Source organism: Eumetopias jubatus, unplaced genomic scaffold (genome assembly GCF_037043125.1).
Source record: "Eumetopias jubatus isolate StellerSeaLion01/CBP00866 unplaced genomic scaffold, mEumJub1_p1.0 scaffold_1, whole genome shotgun sequence".
Classification (NCBI taxonomy): Eukaryota; Metazoa; Chordata; class Mammalia; order Carnivora; family Otariidae; genus Eumetopias; species Eumetopias jubatus.
Window position 1 is genome coordinate 209576462 of NW_028274807.1, and position 16488 is coordinate 209592949.

Consider the following 16488-nt stretch of genomic DNA (forward strand, 5'->3'; position numbering starts at 1 on the left):
TCCCATTCCCACTCCCACCCTCCCCCACCCCAGTGCCATTTGGGTCCTGCTGTGTGCAGAGCCCTGGCCAGTGGCTGGAACTCAGCTGTGGCTACTTCGACATCAAAGTGTCTACTCTTAGCTTCTAAACTGGTGTTTCTCAGAATGGATCCCAAATTGCCTGGTCTGGTAGGAAACTGTTGCCCATCAGCCCCATTGCGGGAACTTACTTCTTTCACCTCCGTTATAATTATTTGTGTGTCTCACCCACAAGACTGTGAGCTGTTTGAGGTCAAGGGCCAGCTCTACTTCATTACCTATCTCTTCAAAGATTCAAAAACTAGAAGAGGTGACTGCAGAGTTAAACATGAATGACAAGAAAGAGCCCACCATATAAAGATTCTGGAAGACAGTTCTAGACATAATAACAGCAAAGATAATGCAAAGGCCCTGAGGCCAGTGCAGGTCAGGGACCACATGGCCCCTTCTACCTCCTAATGGGTCTTCTTGCTTCTGCATATTGCCCCACTCAATGTCTTTCCTTCTCAGCAGCCAGAGGAGAACCATAAATCATATCCATCTCTGCTCTGCTCAGAGACCTCTCATGGCTCCCCATTGCCCTTGGAATAAAACCGAACTCCTCACCATGGCCTATAATGCCTGCATGGCTGACCCCTGTTTATCACTGTGCAATGCACCTCCTTCCTCAATCCCCTCATTCACTTAGACCTCAACCACACTGGTCATGTGTCCCTCAGCAAACCCTGGGGAAAGACTTACTGGGCACCCCAGGGAAACCTCCCAGTGGGCACAGGGGGACACAGATAGGGAGGCTCACTGCAGCATTATTTTTGCAATCAAGAAAGATTGGAACCAAACGCCCATCAAAACAGCCTGTTGGAATAGTTTATTCATAACATGAACAATATTGAGCAGAGATTTTTTTTGAGACTTTTTTTTTACTTTTATTTTTTACAACTAAGTGCCGTGAGAAATACACTTTATACTGTGAACCAGAGGTGGCAGAATGTACTTTCCAAAGAGACCTCAACAGTATGCCCCATCCCACATACAATTCTTTTTATGTGACCTTGAAAATCCTTTGACTGGGGGCTCCTGGGTGGCTCAGTTGGTTAAGCGTCTGCCTTCGGCTTGGGTTATGATCCCAGGGTCCTGGGATGGAGCCCCGCATCGGGCTCCCTGCTCAACGGGGAGCCTGCTTCTCCCTCTCCCTCTGCCGCTCACTCTGCTTGTGCTCTCTCACTGTCTCTGTCAAATAAGCAAATAAAATATTAAAAAAATGTGTGTTTTTTTTTTTTAAAGAAAGAAAATCCTTTGATTGCCTGACAATCTTTGACCCCTTCCCTTGAACCTAGACAACCTTTATGACTGGATCCACCAAAAGCATAGAGCAGAAATGATGTCATGTGACTTCTGAGATTCAGTCATAAAAATGCCATGCACTTCAGCTTTGGGCACTAGGGACCCAGCTACCATGTTGTGAGGAAGCTCAAATTGGCTCACATGGAGAAACCACTTTGTAGAGGATATTCAGCTGATAGCCCAGCTGAGACTTCAGCCAGCATCAATGACGAGACCTGAATGAAGGGAGATGACTTCTAATGATTCTGGTAGCCAGGCATCAATTCATTCAACTTCAAATTCTTCCCAGCTGAGGCTGCAGAAAGCAAGGAGCAGAGACAAGCCATCCCCACTGTGCTCTGCCCAAATTCCTTTTTTTTTTTTTTTTGCAAAGTTGTATGTAAACTCTAGTTAATTAACATACTGTGCAATACTGGCTCAGGAGTAGAACTCAGTGGTTCATCACTTACATACACACCCAGTGCTCATCACAAGTGCCCTCCTTAATCCCCACCATCCATCTAGCCCATCCCCCTCATCTCCCTCCATCAACCCTCAATTTGTTCTCTATAGTTATGAGTTTTTTTTCTTTTAAGATTTTATTTATTTATTTGAGAGATAGAGAGCACGAGAGGGAAGAGGGTCAGAGGGAGAAGCAGACTCCCCGCTGAGCAGGGAGCCCGACGTGGGACTCGATCCCGGGACTCCAGGATCATGACCTGAGCCGAAGGCAGTCGCTTAACCGACTGAGCCACCCAGGCGTCCCAATATAGTTATGAGTTTCTTATGGTTTGTTTCCCGCTCTCTTTTCCTCCCCTCCCATATGTTCATCTGTTTTGTTTCTTCAATTCCACGTATGAGTGAAATCATATGGTATTTGTCCTTCTCTGACTGACTTATTTTGCTTAGCATAATACCCTCTAGCTCCATCCACGTCACTGCAAATGGCAAGATTTCGTTATTTTTGATGGCTGAGTAATATTCTATTGTATATATACACACCACATCTTTTTTTTAAGATTTTTATTTATTTATTTATTTGAGAGAGAGACAGAGATAGCAAGAGAGAGAGCACACGAGCGGGGAGCAGAGGGAGAAGCAGGCTCCCCACTGAGCAGGGAGCCCCATGTGGGGCTCCATCCCAGGACCCTGGGATCATGATCTAAGCCGAAGGCAGATGCTTAACCAACTGAGCCACCCAGGTGCCCCATACCACATCTTCTTTATCCAGTCATCATTAGATGGGACATTTAGGCTCTTTCCATAGTTTGGCTATTGTTGATAACCAAATTCTTGACCTACACACTCTATGAGCATAATCAAAATGGTTGTTTGGGGCAAGGTTTGTTAGCATCATTTGCAACTGGAACACTAGTATATACAAACATGTATATGTGACAGAAATAAGAGTTTTACCAAAGGATACTTAACCCTTACTACACGTGATACAATCTGACATTTTTATTCTATTCTATTTTTTCTATTAAAAAATAACCTCTGGGGCGCCTGGGTGGCTCAGTTGGTTAAGCAACTGCCTTCAGCTCAGGTCATGATCCTGGAGTCCCGGGATCGAGTCCCACATCGGGCTCCCCGCTCAGCGGGGAGTCTGCTTCTCCCTCTGACCCGCCCCCCTCTCATGCTCTCTCTCTCTCATTCTCTCTCTCAAATAAATAAATAAAATCTTTAAAAAAAAATAAAAAAATAAAAAAATAAAAAATAAAAAATAACCTCTGTACGCCCGGGTTCATGGGAGCATTACTCACAACAGCCAAAAGGTGGAAGGAGCCCAGGTGTCCATCAGTGGATGAATGAATTAACAAAATTTGGTAAATACATATGAGAGAATGTCATTTAGTCTTAAAAAGGAAGGAAATTCTAACACATGCTAATAATGCGGACATTATTGAGGACATTATGCTAAGTGAAATAAGCCAGTCACAAAAGGGTAAATGCTGTATGATTCTCCTGATATGAAGTCCCTAGAGTCGTCAAATTCATAGAGACAGAAATGGAATGGTGGGTGCCAGGGGCTGAGGGAGGGAGGAATGAAGAGTTAGTGTTTAACAGGGACAGTTTCTGTTTTGCAAGATGACAAAGTTCTAGAGCTGGTTGGTGGTAATGATTGCACAACAGTGTGGATGTTTACTGCCACTGAATAGCACACTTTAAAATGATGATGGTGGTAAATTTTATGTGTGTTTTGGCACAATTTTTTAAACAAATAATTTTTGAAATAAAAAGTTTTCTATGAGCCATTCTCCCCTTAATTGTAAACCTGGAAATAAATAAATGCTAGTTGTAACCCACCTCATTGATTTCCTGAGTCAATAATGGGCCCCCGGGGGCGCCTGGGTGGCTCAGCCATTAAATGTTGGCCTTAGGCTCGGGTCATGATCCCAGGGTCCTGGGACGGAGCCCCGCATCCGGCTCCCTGCTCCGCGGGAAGCCTGCTTCTCCCTCCCCCACCCCACCCCCCGCTTGTGTTCCCTCTCTAGCTGTGTCTCTCTCTGTCAAATAAATAAATAAAATCTTAAAAAAAAATAATAATGGGCCCCCGGACCCACAGTGTGAAAAACAGCTACACAGCATGTACAATAAATCTCTAGGCACCTGGAAAGCGTGAAGTTGAGGGAGAAAAGTTGCAAACTAATACATTCAGAATACCACTAATGTAAACTGTTTAAAAATACATATTGCGGGCGCCTGGGTGGTGGCTCAGTCAGTTGAGCGTCTGTCTTCAACTCGGGTCATGAGCCCAGCGTCCTGGGATCGAGCCCCTCATCGGGCTCCCTGCTCAGTGCAGAGCCTGCTTCTCCCTCTGCCCCTCCCCCTGCTCATGCTCGCTCTCTCTCTCTTGCTCTCCAATAAATAAAATCTTTAAAAAAAATAAAAATATATATCGCATATTGTTTTCAAGACTCCAGATAAGTAGCGAATGCATAAAGTTTGGTCTGGTCCTGGAAGAATAAGCTAATTTCAAAATACTTGTTACTCCTGAGAAGGGTGGGGAGGGAAAGGGGTGGCATTTGTCGGTGGAGGCCTGTCACTGGAGGCTTTCATAGTAGGGGGGCAAGTTTTATTAGAAAGAGTTTTTATTTTTTTTTTAAAGATTTTATTTATTTATTTGAGAGAGAGAGAATGAGAGATAGCGAGCACGAGAGGGAAGAGGGTCAGAGGGAGAAGCAGACTCCCTGCTGAGCAGGGAGCCCGACGCGGAACTCGATCCCGGGACTCCAGGATCATGACCTGAGCCGAAGGCAGTTGCTTAACCAACTGAGCCACCCAGGCGCCCTAAAAAGAGTTTTTTAAAAAAGGATCTGAAGGTGGGTACCTGAGGGGAGGGCAGTAGAGGGGATGGAAGGGGAGTGAAGGGGGGGGTGGAGGGGTGTGGAGGGATGGGCAAAATAGGTGAAGGGGGTTAAGAGGTACAAACTTCCAGTTATAAAATAAAGTCACAGGGATGACAAGTACAGAATAGGGAACATAGTCAATAATATTGTAATAACATTATAAGGTGACAGATGGTGACTACACTTATCATGGTGAGCATTTTGTAATGTATGTAATCGTCAAATCACTACAATGAACACCTGAAATAATATGATATTGTATATCAACCATACTTCCATTTAAGAAAAAAAGATCTGGGGCGCCTGGGTGGCTCAGATGGTTAAGCGTCTGCCTTCGGCTCAGGTCATGATCCCAGGGTCCTGGATCCAGCCCCGCATCGGGCTCCCTGCTCCTCCCTCTCCCACTCCCCCTGCTTGTGTTCCCTCTCTCACTGTGTCTCTCTCTGTCAAATAAATAAATAAAATCTTTTAAAAAATAAAAATAAAATAAAACCAGTGTTGGGGCTCCTGGGTGGCTCAGTCGGTTAAGCGTCTGCCTTCGGCTCAGGTCATGATCCCAGAGTCCTGGGATCGAGTCCCGCATCGGGCTCCCTGCCCCCTGGGGAGCTGCTTCTCCCTCTGTCTCCCTCTCTCTTTCTCTCTCTCTGTCTCTCATGAATAAGTAAATAAAATCTTAAAAAAATAAAATAAAAAATAAAAAAAGATCTGAAGCAATCTAATCAAAGTGTTAATATCTGTTAACTCTGGGTGATAACGTATGTGACTGTACTCATCTGTCCTTGCGAAATAATCCGTTAACACTGTAAATGACAATGTCTAAAGCAATGCTCTAGGATACAAAAGAAACTAACACAAGTCAGGGGAGGAGCTCAGGCAGGGGCGGGGGTATGGGAGGCAGGTGGGAGTACGACTGCTCACTATAATCCTTTTTTGTTGCTTGTATTTTTATTTTTTTTCACTTACAAAGTATAATAAATCTTACCGTAAAGTATGCAGCCTACACATACACAGCTTACAGAATAACTATAACTCAGGCGCCACTATAGCCCAGATCAAGAAATAACATTAGGGGGGGCGCCTGGGTGGCTCAGGGGTTGGGTGTCTGCCTTCGGCTCAGGTCATGATCTCGGGGTCCTGGGATCGAGCTCCGCATCGGGCTCTCTGCTCAGCAGAAAGCCTGCTTCTCCCTCTCCCACTTCCCCTGCTTGTGTTCCCTCTCTGGCTGTGTCTCTCTCTGATGGAATCTTTAAAAAAAAAGAAAGAAAGAAAGAAAAAAGAAATAACATTAGGAATGCCTGGGTGGCTCAGTTAGTTAAGCATCTGCCTTCAGCTCAGGTCATGATCCCAGAGTCCTGGGATCAAGTCCCACATCCGGCTCCCTGGTCAGTGCAGAGCCTGCTTCTCCCTCTGCCCCTCCCCCTGCTTGTGCTCCCTCACTCTCTCTGACAATTAAATAAAATCTTTAAAATAGAAATAACATTAAATACAGTGCACTTGGAGAAAAGCAAACAGAACAGGAATGTCCAGCTCAATGACCTGTTACCAAGTGACTCTCCCCCCCCCAACATGACCACTACCCAGACGCCCCCTCATTCCCACCAGAGGTGTCCCATCTTGATTTCCAGAATAATCTATCCTTTACCGCTAAAGGTGTGCATCCATAATGACACCAGGATTTTTCCACTTTACATAAAAAGGACAATTTGTGTAAACTTTATGCAGTGAAAAACGTTCCCTTATGAAAAGGAATCTCTTGGGCCCTGCCTCCTTTGTTGCAAATGAGGTCCCTGAGAATCACCCGCTGAGATTACGCGCAGCTGTAATTTCTGCTCTTGCATTCCTGTGTAGTATTCTGTTGGTTGAAACATCAAAATTTAGGTCTCCATTCTCCTGTGAATGGACTCGGGTGCCGGCTGTTTCCAGCTTGGGATTGACATAAATGATATATATGCTGCAGTTCTAAATTATGAACATTATTCTCCAGGCTTCCTAGTTCACCCAGCAAACCGCAATTCGTGTGTGTGTGTGTGTGTGATAAAATATATATAACATAAATCATACCATTTTAATCATTTTCAAGTGTACCGTTCAGTGCTATTAAGCACATTCACACTGTTGTGCAACCATTATCACCAGGCGTCTCCAGAACTTTTTCATCTTCTCAAACAAGAACTCTGTCCCCATTAAAAGCTAACTCCCATTCTTTGTCTCCTCTGTCCCTGCCAACCACCATTCTACTTTCTGTCTCTATGAATTTGGCTACTCCAAAGACCCCATATAAGTGGAATCACATGATATATATTCTTTTGTGACTCGCTTATTTCACTCAGCATAATGTCTTCCAGGTTCATCCATGTTGTAGCATGAGACAGAATTTCCTTCCTTTTTAAGGTTGAAACGCTGTTTTTAAAAAATACTGTTTAATTGCTACACCTTGATCGAATATTTTAAACATTTTTAAATATGAAAAATTAAATGAAAAGGCATAAAGTAACAAAATGTTTACAATAAAATTTAAAATAAAATTCCTACATAAATATCTTAAATAATCATACAACTTTAAATATCTTAAGTAGAAATTTAAATATTTAAAATTGTCTAGGTAAGGTTTTTATATAATTCTTTAAAATAAAAATCTTGAGATATTAAAAATCTAATTAAAAAGCATAAAATAAAGCATAAAAAATATTTAATGTTATGAACAATATTCAAGTATTTAAAATGAAATTTAAATATTTTAACGAAGATCTTAAAAAGATTCTAAATATTTCAAATATAAAGTAATATGTAAAAATAAAATAAAATATAAAGTAATATGTAGATTAAACTTCAAACTGAAGCAATATTTAAATTTTTAAATAAATAGTTGTTTAAAATTTAGACATTTAAATTTTGGAAATAAAAAATCAAATGCTACTTTAAATGTATAAAATTAAAATTTAATGAGATTTTAATAAGTACCTGCTAAAATAAAATTTCAAATTATACTTGAAGACGTATAAAACATTTATTACCCCCTTCTCTCCCCTGCCCGGAACTGCGGCAGCAGGGACGCCCCCTCGCCCCGCCCAGGCTGCCATCGGACCTCGCGCGCAGGCAGTGCTGTGGCCAGCCCCGCCGGCCCGCGAGGACCCCGCACAGCCAAGATGGCGGCGCCCGCGCGGCGGGCGCGCAGCCTGCTCGAACTGCCGGCTCTCCGGGGCCGGGGCTCTCGTGACTACCGGGCGCCGCCGCCCCCACGCCGCTCGCCAGGGCCCTGGTGGCCGGACCCGGACGACCCGCTGACCCCGCGCTGGCAGCTGGGGCCGCGCTACGCGGCCAAGCAGTTCGCGCGGCACGGCGCCGCCTCCGGGGTGGCCGCCGGTTCGCTATGGCCGTCGCGGGAGCAGCTGCGCGAACTGGAGGCCGAGGAGCGCGAATGGTGCCCGAGCCTGGCGGCCATGCAGGAGTCGCTGCGGGTGCAGCAGCTGGCAGAGGAGCAGAAGCGTCAGGCCAGGTGTGTGCGGTCGGGCAGGTGCGGGGCTGTGGGCTGAGGACCTCCAGTGCGCGAGGCCTTGTCCCAGGTGCTGAGCACGTAGCAGAGAACAAGATAATTTCCGATGGCGGCAGTGGACCGTTAGGAAGATAAAATTGGGTGAAAAATGTGTGTGCCAGAGAAACTTTGGTTTGTGAGACTTCGAACCTAATGTGAGCCGACTACGTGGTGGGCTGTGGGTGGAACCTAAGGACTTGATCCTTAGAGACCTGAATGACCAGACGTAGCCATGGGGAGCTCTTAGGGAGTGTTCCTGGTAGAAGGAACCGCTGGTGCAAAGACCCTGAGGAAGGAGTATGGTTTAAGGAACTACCAGGAGGTCAGTGCGGCTGGGGAAGAGTGGGAGGTGATGGGGCCTGGAGTCAAGGGCAGAGGTCGGACTCGGAGACAGGTCTGAAGAATTAGACTTGGAAGAATGCAAGACCAGGAACATCAGGATGGTGCCACTTCCTGGAGGGCAGGCAGGGTGGGGGAGCAGGCCAAACGTGTTCCTGCTTTTCATTGTGCTTGTCCTCACAATAACTCTAGGAGGAAGAGGGGATCACCCTCATTTTAAAGAGATGAAAAACCGAAGCCTGGGAGTTTGTGGAGTCACTTGTCCAGTCACCCAGGCAGTAAACTGGAGCTAGAATGTGAACCCCAGTCTCTGTCCCATCGTAGCTGGATAACCCTGCCATGGGGTAGATCTTTCAGCTTGACGTTTCTAATCCTTAAAATGGGGCTGTGACTGGCACCTACAAACTCACAGGATTGGAGGGAAAGGTCCAATCCATTTCTTGCCTTTACAACTGGTCCTGGCATACAGTAGGTGCTCAGTGATGTCTGCAGGATGAAAGAGTGTGCTGTGGGAAATGGCCATATGGTGTGCCTCTTGGATGGCTCAGTGAAATGCTGAGTTGACTTGGGGTCTCCTCCTAAGGGGGTTAGCTCTCTTGTGCTCAAGGTCACACACAAGTTAATTCATCTCTCTTGCCTGTTACTTCACTTGTCTGGGACTTTTCCTGACAGTTTTAATGACCACCCTAAGTCTTCCCAGTTTTTCATCTCCACTGAGGGAGTTGGGGGAGTTGTAATGTGGGCAGACTAGGCGGTGGGCTGCCACCTGAAAAGGGTGCTCCTTTTCTGGCTGGGTGTTGCTGTCTTCATCACTCTACCCTCCCCTGCAGGGAGCAGCTCATTGCAGAGAGAATGGCCAATATGCCACAGATGATTGAGAACTGGCGGCGGCAGCAGCAGGAGCGCAGGGAACAGGAACAGGCAGACAAGGAGCGGCGGGCCCGGCTTCAGGCTGAGGCCCAGGAACGCCTGGGCTACCATGTGGACCCGAGGAGTGCCCGCTTCCAGGAGCTGCTGCAGGACCTGGAGAAGCAGCAGCGCAAACGCCTCAAGGAGGAGAAACAAAGACAGAAGAAGGAGGCCCGAGCCGCTGCACTGGCTGCTGCTGCGGCCCCAGACTCGGCAGCCTCTGTGGCACCCAGGTCCTGAGCTAGCCTGTCCCAATAAAATCTGCTGCCCCACAGCCCCGGCCCTGCACAGTTGTGTGTCCGCTCTCATCACGCCCCTTCCTGGGCCCCCAACACCTGGGGCCAGGGAATCCCCCACCCTTCCTGGCTCTGCTCACTCAGGGACTCTAGGCCACGCCGACTCACTGGGGCTTCAGGGGGAGGAAGGGGGACGCAATGGGGAAATAATGGAGGAGCAGATGGCAGAGGAGAAGAAGGCTTCTGTTTACCAACATTAATCTCCGGTAATTAGCCGATTACTAGGGGGGGAAGTGTAGCCAAAACAGACTTGTGGTGGTAATGGTGGGGGGCAGGGAGAAGCAGCCCTTCCAAGGCTAAGTTGGGGCTGGGGCCCACTGCCTGGGAATGAGATAGCCTCAAGGGGGGTGTGGAGACACTGCGAGCCCCAATCTGCTGAGGCAGACAGACCACTCTGCCCCTTCTCAGCACGGCCACATCACCTGTGCCCAACCAGCCCCCAGACCCAGACGAGCTGGAGCAGGAAGCCCCAGTAGGCACACACCACCACAGGATTGGCTTTTAAAACTTTATTCACTTCAAAACCTTTATCAGGGACACGGTTCTGTCCTGGGGTTGGCGGGAGGGGGGGGGAGGGGTGGCCTTGACCTCCAGAGCAGCTCTGGTGTCATCCCCTCCCCAGGCAGGACAAACCAGGCCGCCTCCTCTCCGGCGAAGGGATGCAGGCCAGACTGGGGCGGGGAGGATCCTTGAGCCTCTGAGTGCTTACCCCCAGATGGAAACGTTGGGGCACTCAAATGGAGGATCAAAGTTTGGGGCTCCAGCTTCCCCTCACCCTGGAAGAAGGCGGGGGGAGGTCTCAGGGGCTCTTCGGGGGGGAGGGGGAAGCAAGCAGCCGCCTCTCCATCTGGCTGCAGGGAGCTGGGACAGAGGCCAAGAGGGGCCCATCTGTCGCCTCCAGTCCTGCCAGTTTCTTAGAGCAGGCAGGGCTGGGGCGGGGGATGGGGGACAGCTGTCTGGCCTAGGTCTTCTCAGGCCAAGATGGGAATGGGGGCCACTTGAGGAGAGTGGGAAATCAGGGTGGTTTTTTTTAAGGTTTTTGATTTTTTTTCCACTTCTTAAATAAACATGAATATATATATATTTTTTTCTTTTATAAAACTTCTGTGGAGTTGGGGGGTGGGGAGGTTGGGGGGCAGCCCGGCCTCCCTGCATCACTCGTCATCAAAGTTCTGACTCAGAAGGAAGTTGGCAGCCAAGTTCTCGTTTTTTTCACAAGCGAAGTAGGCCTGGATCACCAAGCTCTCTGGGAAGCCCAGGGCTTTCAACTGCAGGAAGATTGGGTGGGTGTCAGCACGGCCTGGGGCCACCCGTCAGGGAGCTCGCCCCCAGCCAGGCCTCTTACCCTCTCTATCGCTTCCTTCTCCTGCGGCGTCACCTGGATGTAGTTCATCTGCGGAGCCTCCTCACCAATGGCGCCCACCTCACCCTCCACATCAGAGATGTCTGCCAGCTCCCCGGGGGGCTCATTGAGCATCTGGATGAACTGCTCCTGGTGCCGACTAATTTGCTGTGGGAAACAGGAAGGGACTGTGACCCACAGCCCTTGATGCCCACCCACCCCCACCCCCACCAGGTCCCTATCGCAGCCCTGCCTTTTCATTCCCTCAGCACATACTTAGAGGGTGCCTATTCTGGCCAAACAGCAACACAATAGTGGATACAGGCCCTGTCCTGGCGGAGCTGATGTTCCAGGGTAGGGCGACAGGCTATAAATAAATGGGTAATTATTTACAATAGAAATAGTGGGACTCACATACAATAGGGCAAACAGTGGACTAGAAAAAATGCTGCAGGCCAGGGAAGAGGGGCCTGTGATCTGCAGGATGAGAAGGGAAGTTCCCTCCAGATAGAACAGTAAGTGCAAAGGCCTGGAGATAGAAATGCACCTGACAAATCCCAGAAAACAGAAGATCCATGTGGCAAGGAACAAAGTAAACAAGCAACAGAAAGGGGACAAAACAAAGAGGAAGGCAAAGACCAGACCTGCTTTCTTCAATTGCCTTCTAGTATGAAAGGATGCCGCAGCTGACAGTTAAATAGCGGAAAACGTGATCCGGTGCACATTCTAAAAAGACTAATTCATCTGGGTGTTGCACATCTGGGGTTCTACAACTCTCTACAACACGACTTTTACGTACGTCTGACTTTAACTTCACCTCAAAAAGTGCTTTCTCAGGAACCTGGCTCCTCGTGGAGAATGGACCGTGGGGGCTGTGCAAAGGCCAAGGCCCGGGGGGTGGCTGCCAGGGAACTGGGTGGAAGTTGAGGTAGCAGCCGCAGGGGTTGAGTGCAGGGCTGGGCTGAGTGAGATGTTCTGGCAAGACAGGTGATGGACGACCCCAGCAGGTGCACAGGGCCTGAGGCTCAAGCAACCCCAGGCTGGTTTTTGCAGGGATGGCAAGGGCTGAGGAGGATCTGCTCTGAAGTCTTAAGACATCTACAAAGCACTTTCATGCTTGTGTCAAGTCAGCCATGGATAAGCGTGGCATTTGGAGATTCAGGCTAGTTACATCAATCTGGGGGGAACATCATCATTCAAGGTGATATAGAGGGAACACTAAACAGAGAAGAGTGAAGGTGTGCAACCTGAGCCCTGTAACACCAGAGAAGGTAAGCAAGAGGCAGCACAAGAGACTGAGAAGTGGAGCAGCAGTGGACGCCAGGCCCTAAACCAGGAGAGGCAGGACTTTACAGAGGATCCAGAAAACCCTGTCACACCCAGGAGCCACTGCCCCTCTGCACAGGAACCTTCAAGGGCAGGATGGAGACTTGCGGAGCGCCGTGGTCCCAGAGCCAACTGGGACACACTGGTCCTGGGTGGTGCCATGCAACCCCGTGGACACTTAGGATGCACTAACTGTACGTGAGACCAAGCCAGAACCAAAACACCCAGAAGGTACAGTAAAGGACCCAGAGGCTGGAGGCAGACACACACAACACCAGCTGCCAAGACTGCTCCAGACCTCTGGCATCTTCCTCTGTGAGACAATGACACCACTACCCACACCTCACGAGGTGTTTGAGAATATGACATGAAACCAGGCAGATCATTAGACTGCATGGAGCAGCAGAGGGATGTCATTAGTCCTGCTTTGCAAATACAGAGGAACTCCCATATACCACACTGGGCCAGGCTAGTTTTCTGGGGCCCTGGCTCCCTCCATCCCCAGGGCCACACCTGCAAAAGCTGAGGATTCTCTTGGCCCAGCTGCTGGAGCAGGGCAGGCAACAGTGCCGGGTTCTGCTGAATCACCTGCCGCATGTTCTGGAACTGGGGCTGGTCCCGCAGGAACTCCAGGGGGTTCTCTCCTGCTAGCAGGAGAAAAGTGTGTATTCAGACACCATTTTGGACTCCCAGAAGCTTGGGGGGGGGGGTCCCAACGCTTTGACAGCAGACACCCCACATGCACATCTCCCAATCCACTCACCTCCTTCTGTGGCTGGCTGCTCCGACACCTGGCTCTCCTGGACAGAACCATGTTCTGGCTCGGGGCTCCCAGGAATTCCCTGTCAGGGGTCCTATTTAGTTCTAATGCACAGACTGCCCACTGCCTCCCTTCTGCATGCTCAGCCCTGGCAGAAGACGGGTGAGGCCTCGGCCCTGCCCTCCACAGACCCACCCCACCACTCATGTCCAGGCTCCTGCATGCAGGCTTTCCTGGCTGGAACCACAACCGAAAGGCTTCTGAGGGCAGGTTTTGCCTCTCTGACCACCCATCAGGGCACATAAGCCCATGTACTCCCTTGAGGCCTCCCCAGGAGGGAGCAGCCCCACCTCACCGTGAGTAGATACTCCACGGCTCGGTGGGGGTTGTTGTAGCTGGCTCTCAGGGCGGCCACGACCCGCTCCCGTTCATAGCCCATGGACATGATCTCTGTCAGCATCGTCTCATACTCAGAACCAGTCACTGTGGAGGGAGCAGCAAGGCCTTGGTCACCAAGGAGGGGGAAGGGTAGCTCCCAGGCCCTCCCACACCCACACAAGGCCCAGCTGCCGGCCGGGGCACCCAACTGCTTCTGCCCTGGGGACCACCCACCCACCTAGCGTGGATGCCGCGTCTTCCTCTCGCCCGCTGCTACCTGAAGAGGGAACAGAGCTGCAAATTCAAGAGAGAGAAATCGGACCCTGGCTTCTGGCGGCTTGCCCTCCCCCAAGTATGCAGAAACATGTATGTGTTGGAAGGTGCTGGGAGGACAGGGCCCAAGCTGGGGCTTCTGCTCCCTGGCCTTACCCTGACACAGACTCCGGGGATGTCGTGGGGACCGATTCCTCCGATGGGCTCTTGTCCTCTCTGGCAGTAGGTGGGGGATGGGACATGCCTGAGGCAGGGGCCGGAGGAAAGGATGTGGAGGACTCCGGGACAGCAGTGGGTGAGGCCTCTGGGGGTACTGAGGTGCCTGGGCTAGTTTTGGCCTGTGACACCCAGAAAAAGGAGCAGGCATCAATACCCCTATCTAGCCCCAACACCCCATCCCATCTCAGCCCCGCCCTATTCATAGCTAATCTCTCCCGGGCACACTGGCTCTTTGTCAGCTCCCCAGCCAATTCACCCACCCTCCCAACCAGCACACTTCACCCACCTTGGTCACCATAACGACCACAAAGTTCTTCTCGTCAATGCGATAGTCCCTGATGGGCACGTCATCACTCAGGATCTTGCCAGCATAAATGAGTTTCTGTCCAGCCACGGGGAAGGCATCACGACCCTTCTCAGCTTCTATCTTTTCCTTTAGCACCTTCACCTGGAGAGAGAGGAACACTCATTGCAAACCTCAAGATTCTTTTTTGGGGGGGGGGGCCTACAAGCCTCAATGGCAGAGAAACTAAGCTTCACGATCAACCATGCCAGATTCGAATTTGTTTGCTCACCCCACCATCAACGGAGTGTTTACCAAACACTTCACACCAGGTGCTATTCTAGGTACTGAGCATACAACATTAACAAGGAACAACACTCCACACGAGTCTCCGCTTCCGCGGAGATAACACTAACGCGAAGAAAAGAGAAAACAAACATAACTTCAGATAACGTAAAATATGATGAAAAATTAAATAGAATAAAAAGAAGATAAGATTCTTCATTCCACACTGCTGACAGTGCTTGGTTTTTGCCAAAGGCATCCTATACGGACGATACTAACCTAAGTGTATACATGTCACTTTTAAAGCCTCCCCACTGCATAAAGTAGGTATCAATAGCCCCGTTTTATATTTGAGAAAACAGAGGTACAAAGAGATTAGTTTGCCAAATTCAAATATTTAGACTGATCGAAAAATATGAGTGCTTCCTTTTCTACAACACATAAGAGTTCAGTGTCTCCTTCATGAGGTAGTTGTGCAAAGAGTGCCAAACACACAGACGTTCAATATGTCTGTTAGGTCATAAGCCTCTTTTCAGCTAAAAATGCAGCGCAATGTTTAAACTATGGGCTCTCACATGAGGCAAAACCAAATATGAATCCCCGTTCTGCCATTACTTGCTTCCTGTGACTGTAGCAAAGTTCCTTAATTCCTAAATTTCCACATCTATAAAATGGAATACAAGAATCAAGAACGCTCAAGTGGTAAGTCTGTTTTGCATCTTTAGTAAGATAACAATCGCTCAGCAGCCAGTAAAAAACAAACCGCCAACAAACACAGACCACTGAAACTGAGATCGTTTATTATCATTATCATCGTCACTGCCGTCACCACTCGGCATCTCCTGGTCACTACTCCCAAATTCGGCCACCAACGTCCCGAGGAGACGCCTGCAAAGCTGGGAACTCGGAGCCCCCGTCCCGGAGAGCGTGGCCCGGCCGGGAATCTGAACCTGCGGCTCCCGCGACCCGCGAGGGCGCTGACATTGGAGCTGGGGCCTGATGGGTGCCCCGGGGGTGGGGCCTCGTCCGGAGACCGGCCCATAAGCGCCATCAGCACGAGTCGCCCGGGTCTGAGCCGAGAACCGAACGGAGGTTCGGGCAAGTCAGGCAGGCTGGAAGGGGTGGGCAGAGCCCTGCCTGCGCCGTCCTCCCCGCCCCTCCTGTCGGGATCCCGTCCTCCCCGCCCCCACTCCCCCACCCCACCCCCCTGGCACCCGTCGTTCCCACCCCCGGGCTCCGGTCCAGCTCCCACCGTTTCGTCAGGCTCCATGCGGATTTTGAAGGTCTGCTGCTGCAGCGTTTTGAGCGTGATGGTGACGGCCATGGCGGGGCCGGAGCGACGCGGCGGCCCCGGGATCCTCACACAACATGCAACTCACGCCGCCGCCATCTTAGCGCCCAGCCGCGCCGCGAGGCGACCGCTTCCGGGGCAGGCGGTGCGCGCGCCGACCACCAGAGCACGTGACCTGCGCGCGCCCCCCGTAGTCTTGGTGGGCATGCGCAAGAGGGAGGCCTTTGGCCAAGGCATGCGCAGACTAAACTCGGCTCCCGGAGGGAGCTTCTCATTCAACACGCATACAGATCACGTGGCTTCCTGAGTGACGCCACGCCCGTTAGCGGTGACGTCATACGGCCACAAAATGGCTCCGACATGCCGCCTTTCTTGCCCTTAGGAGTTTCTGTTGATTACCTTGAACAAAATTTTTAATGTACTTGTAGATATTTGTATTTTGGGGGGTTTTTTTGTTTACCAAATGAGTTTTGTTCTGGTGTGGCCACCCTCGTAGGAACCCTTACTTAGGACTGGAGATACTCAAAAGGTCACCAACAATTAATTAAAAAGATGAAAATTCTA

The 16488-nt window shown here is 49.8% G+C and overlaps 2 protein-coding genes across 3 annotated transcripts; one reads left to right on the forward strand and one right to left on the reverse strand.

Moving 5' to 3' along the window:
• The first annotated feature begins 7828 nt into the window (after positions 1-7828).
• Positions 7829-9759, forward strand: GADD45GIP1 (GADD45G interacting protein 1). The gene is made up of 2 exons (XM_028088949.2): positions 7829-8187; positions 9393-9759. Exons 1-2 carry the CDS (start codon positions 7838-7840, stop codon positions 9709-9711), a joined length of 669 nt encoding a protein of 222 aa, XP_027944750.1. The 5' UTR covers positions 7829-7837; the 3' UTR covers positions 9712-9759.
• Positions 9760-10291: 532 nt separating this feature from the next.
• On the reverse strand, positions 10292-16081 carry RAD23A (RAD23 nucleotide excision repair protein A). Of its 2 annotated transcripts, none has more exons than XM_028088944.2 (9): positions 15886-16081; positions 14352-14513; positions 14003-14184; positions 13812-13867; positions 13551-13678; positions 13199-13277; positions 12949-13082; positions 11113-11277; positions 10292-11035 (listed from the first exon to the last, which is right to left on the reverse strand). In XM_028088944.2, exons 1-9 carry the CDS (start codon positions 15955-15957, stop codon positions 10922-10924), a joined length of 1092 nt encoding a protein of 363 aa, XP_027944745.1. In that variant the 5' UTR covers positions 15958-16081; the 3' UTR covers positions 10292-10921. The 2 variants fall into 2 exon arrangements, with proteins under 2 accessions (XP_027944745.1, XP_027944746.1); XM_028088945.2 differs by having other exon boundaries at positions 10294-11035; positions 12949-13079; positions 15886-16080.
• Between the last annotated feature and the right edge of the window lie 407 nt (positions 16082-16488).

Excerpts from the sequence above, each read along its gene's own strand:
- RAD23A (XM_028088944.2), bottom strand. The coding sequence starts at position 15,957 with ATGGCCGTCACCATCACGCTCAAAACGCTGCAGCAGCAGACCTTCAAA. Across the intron at positions 13,679-13,811 it reads AGACGCGGCATCCACGCTAG|TGACTGGTTCTGAGTATGAG; the intron begins GTGGGTGGGTGG and ends CTCCCTCCACAG. Across the intron at positions 13,083-13,198 it reads GCAGCCAGCCACAGAAGGAG|CAGGAGAGAACCCCCTGGAG; the intron begins GTGAGTGGATTG and ends TTCTCCTGCTAG.
- GADD45GIP1 (XM_028088949.2), top strand. The coding sequence starts at position 7,838 with ATGGCGGCGCCCGCGCGGCGGGCGCGCAGCCTGCTCGAACTGCCGGCT. Across the intron at positions 8,188-9,392 it reads GAGCAGAAGCGTCAGGCCAG|GGAGCAGCTCATTGCAGAGA; the intron begins GTGTGTGCGGTC and ends CCTCCCCTGCAG.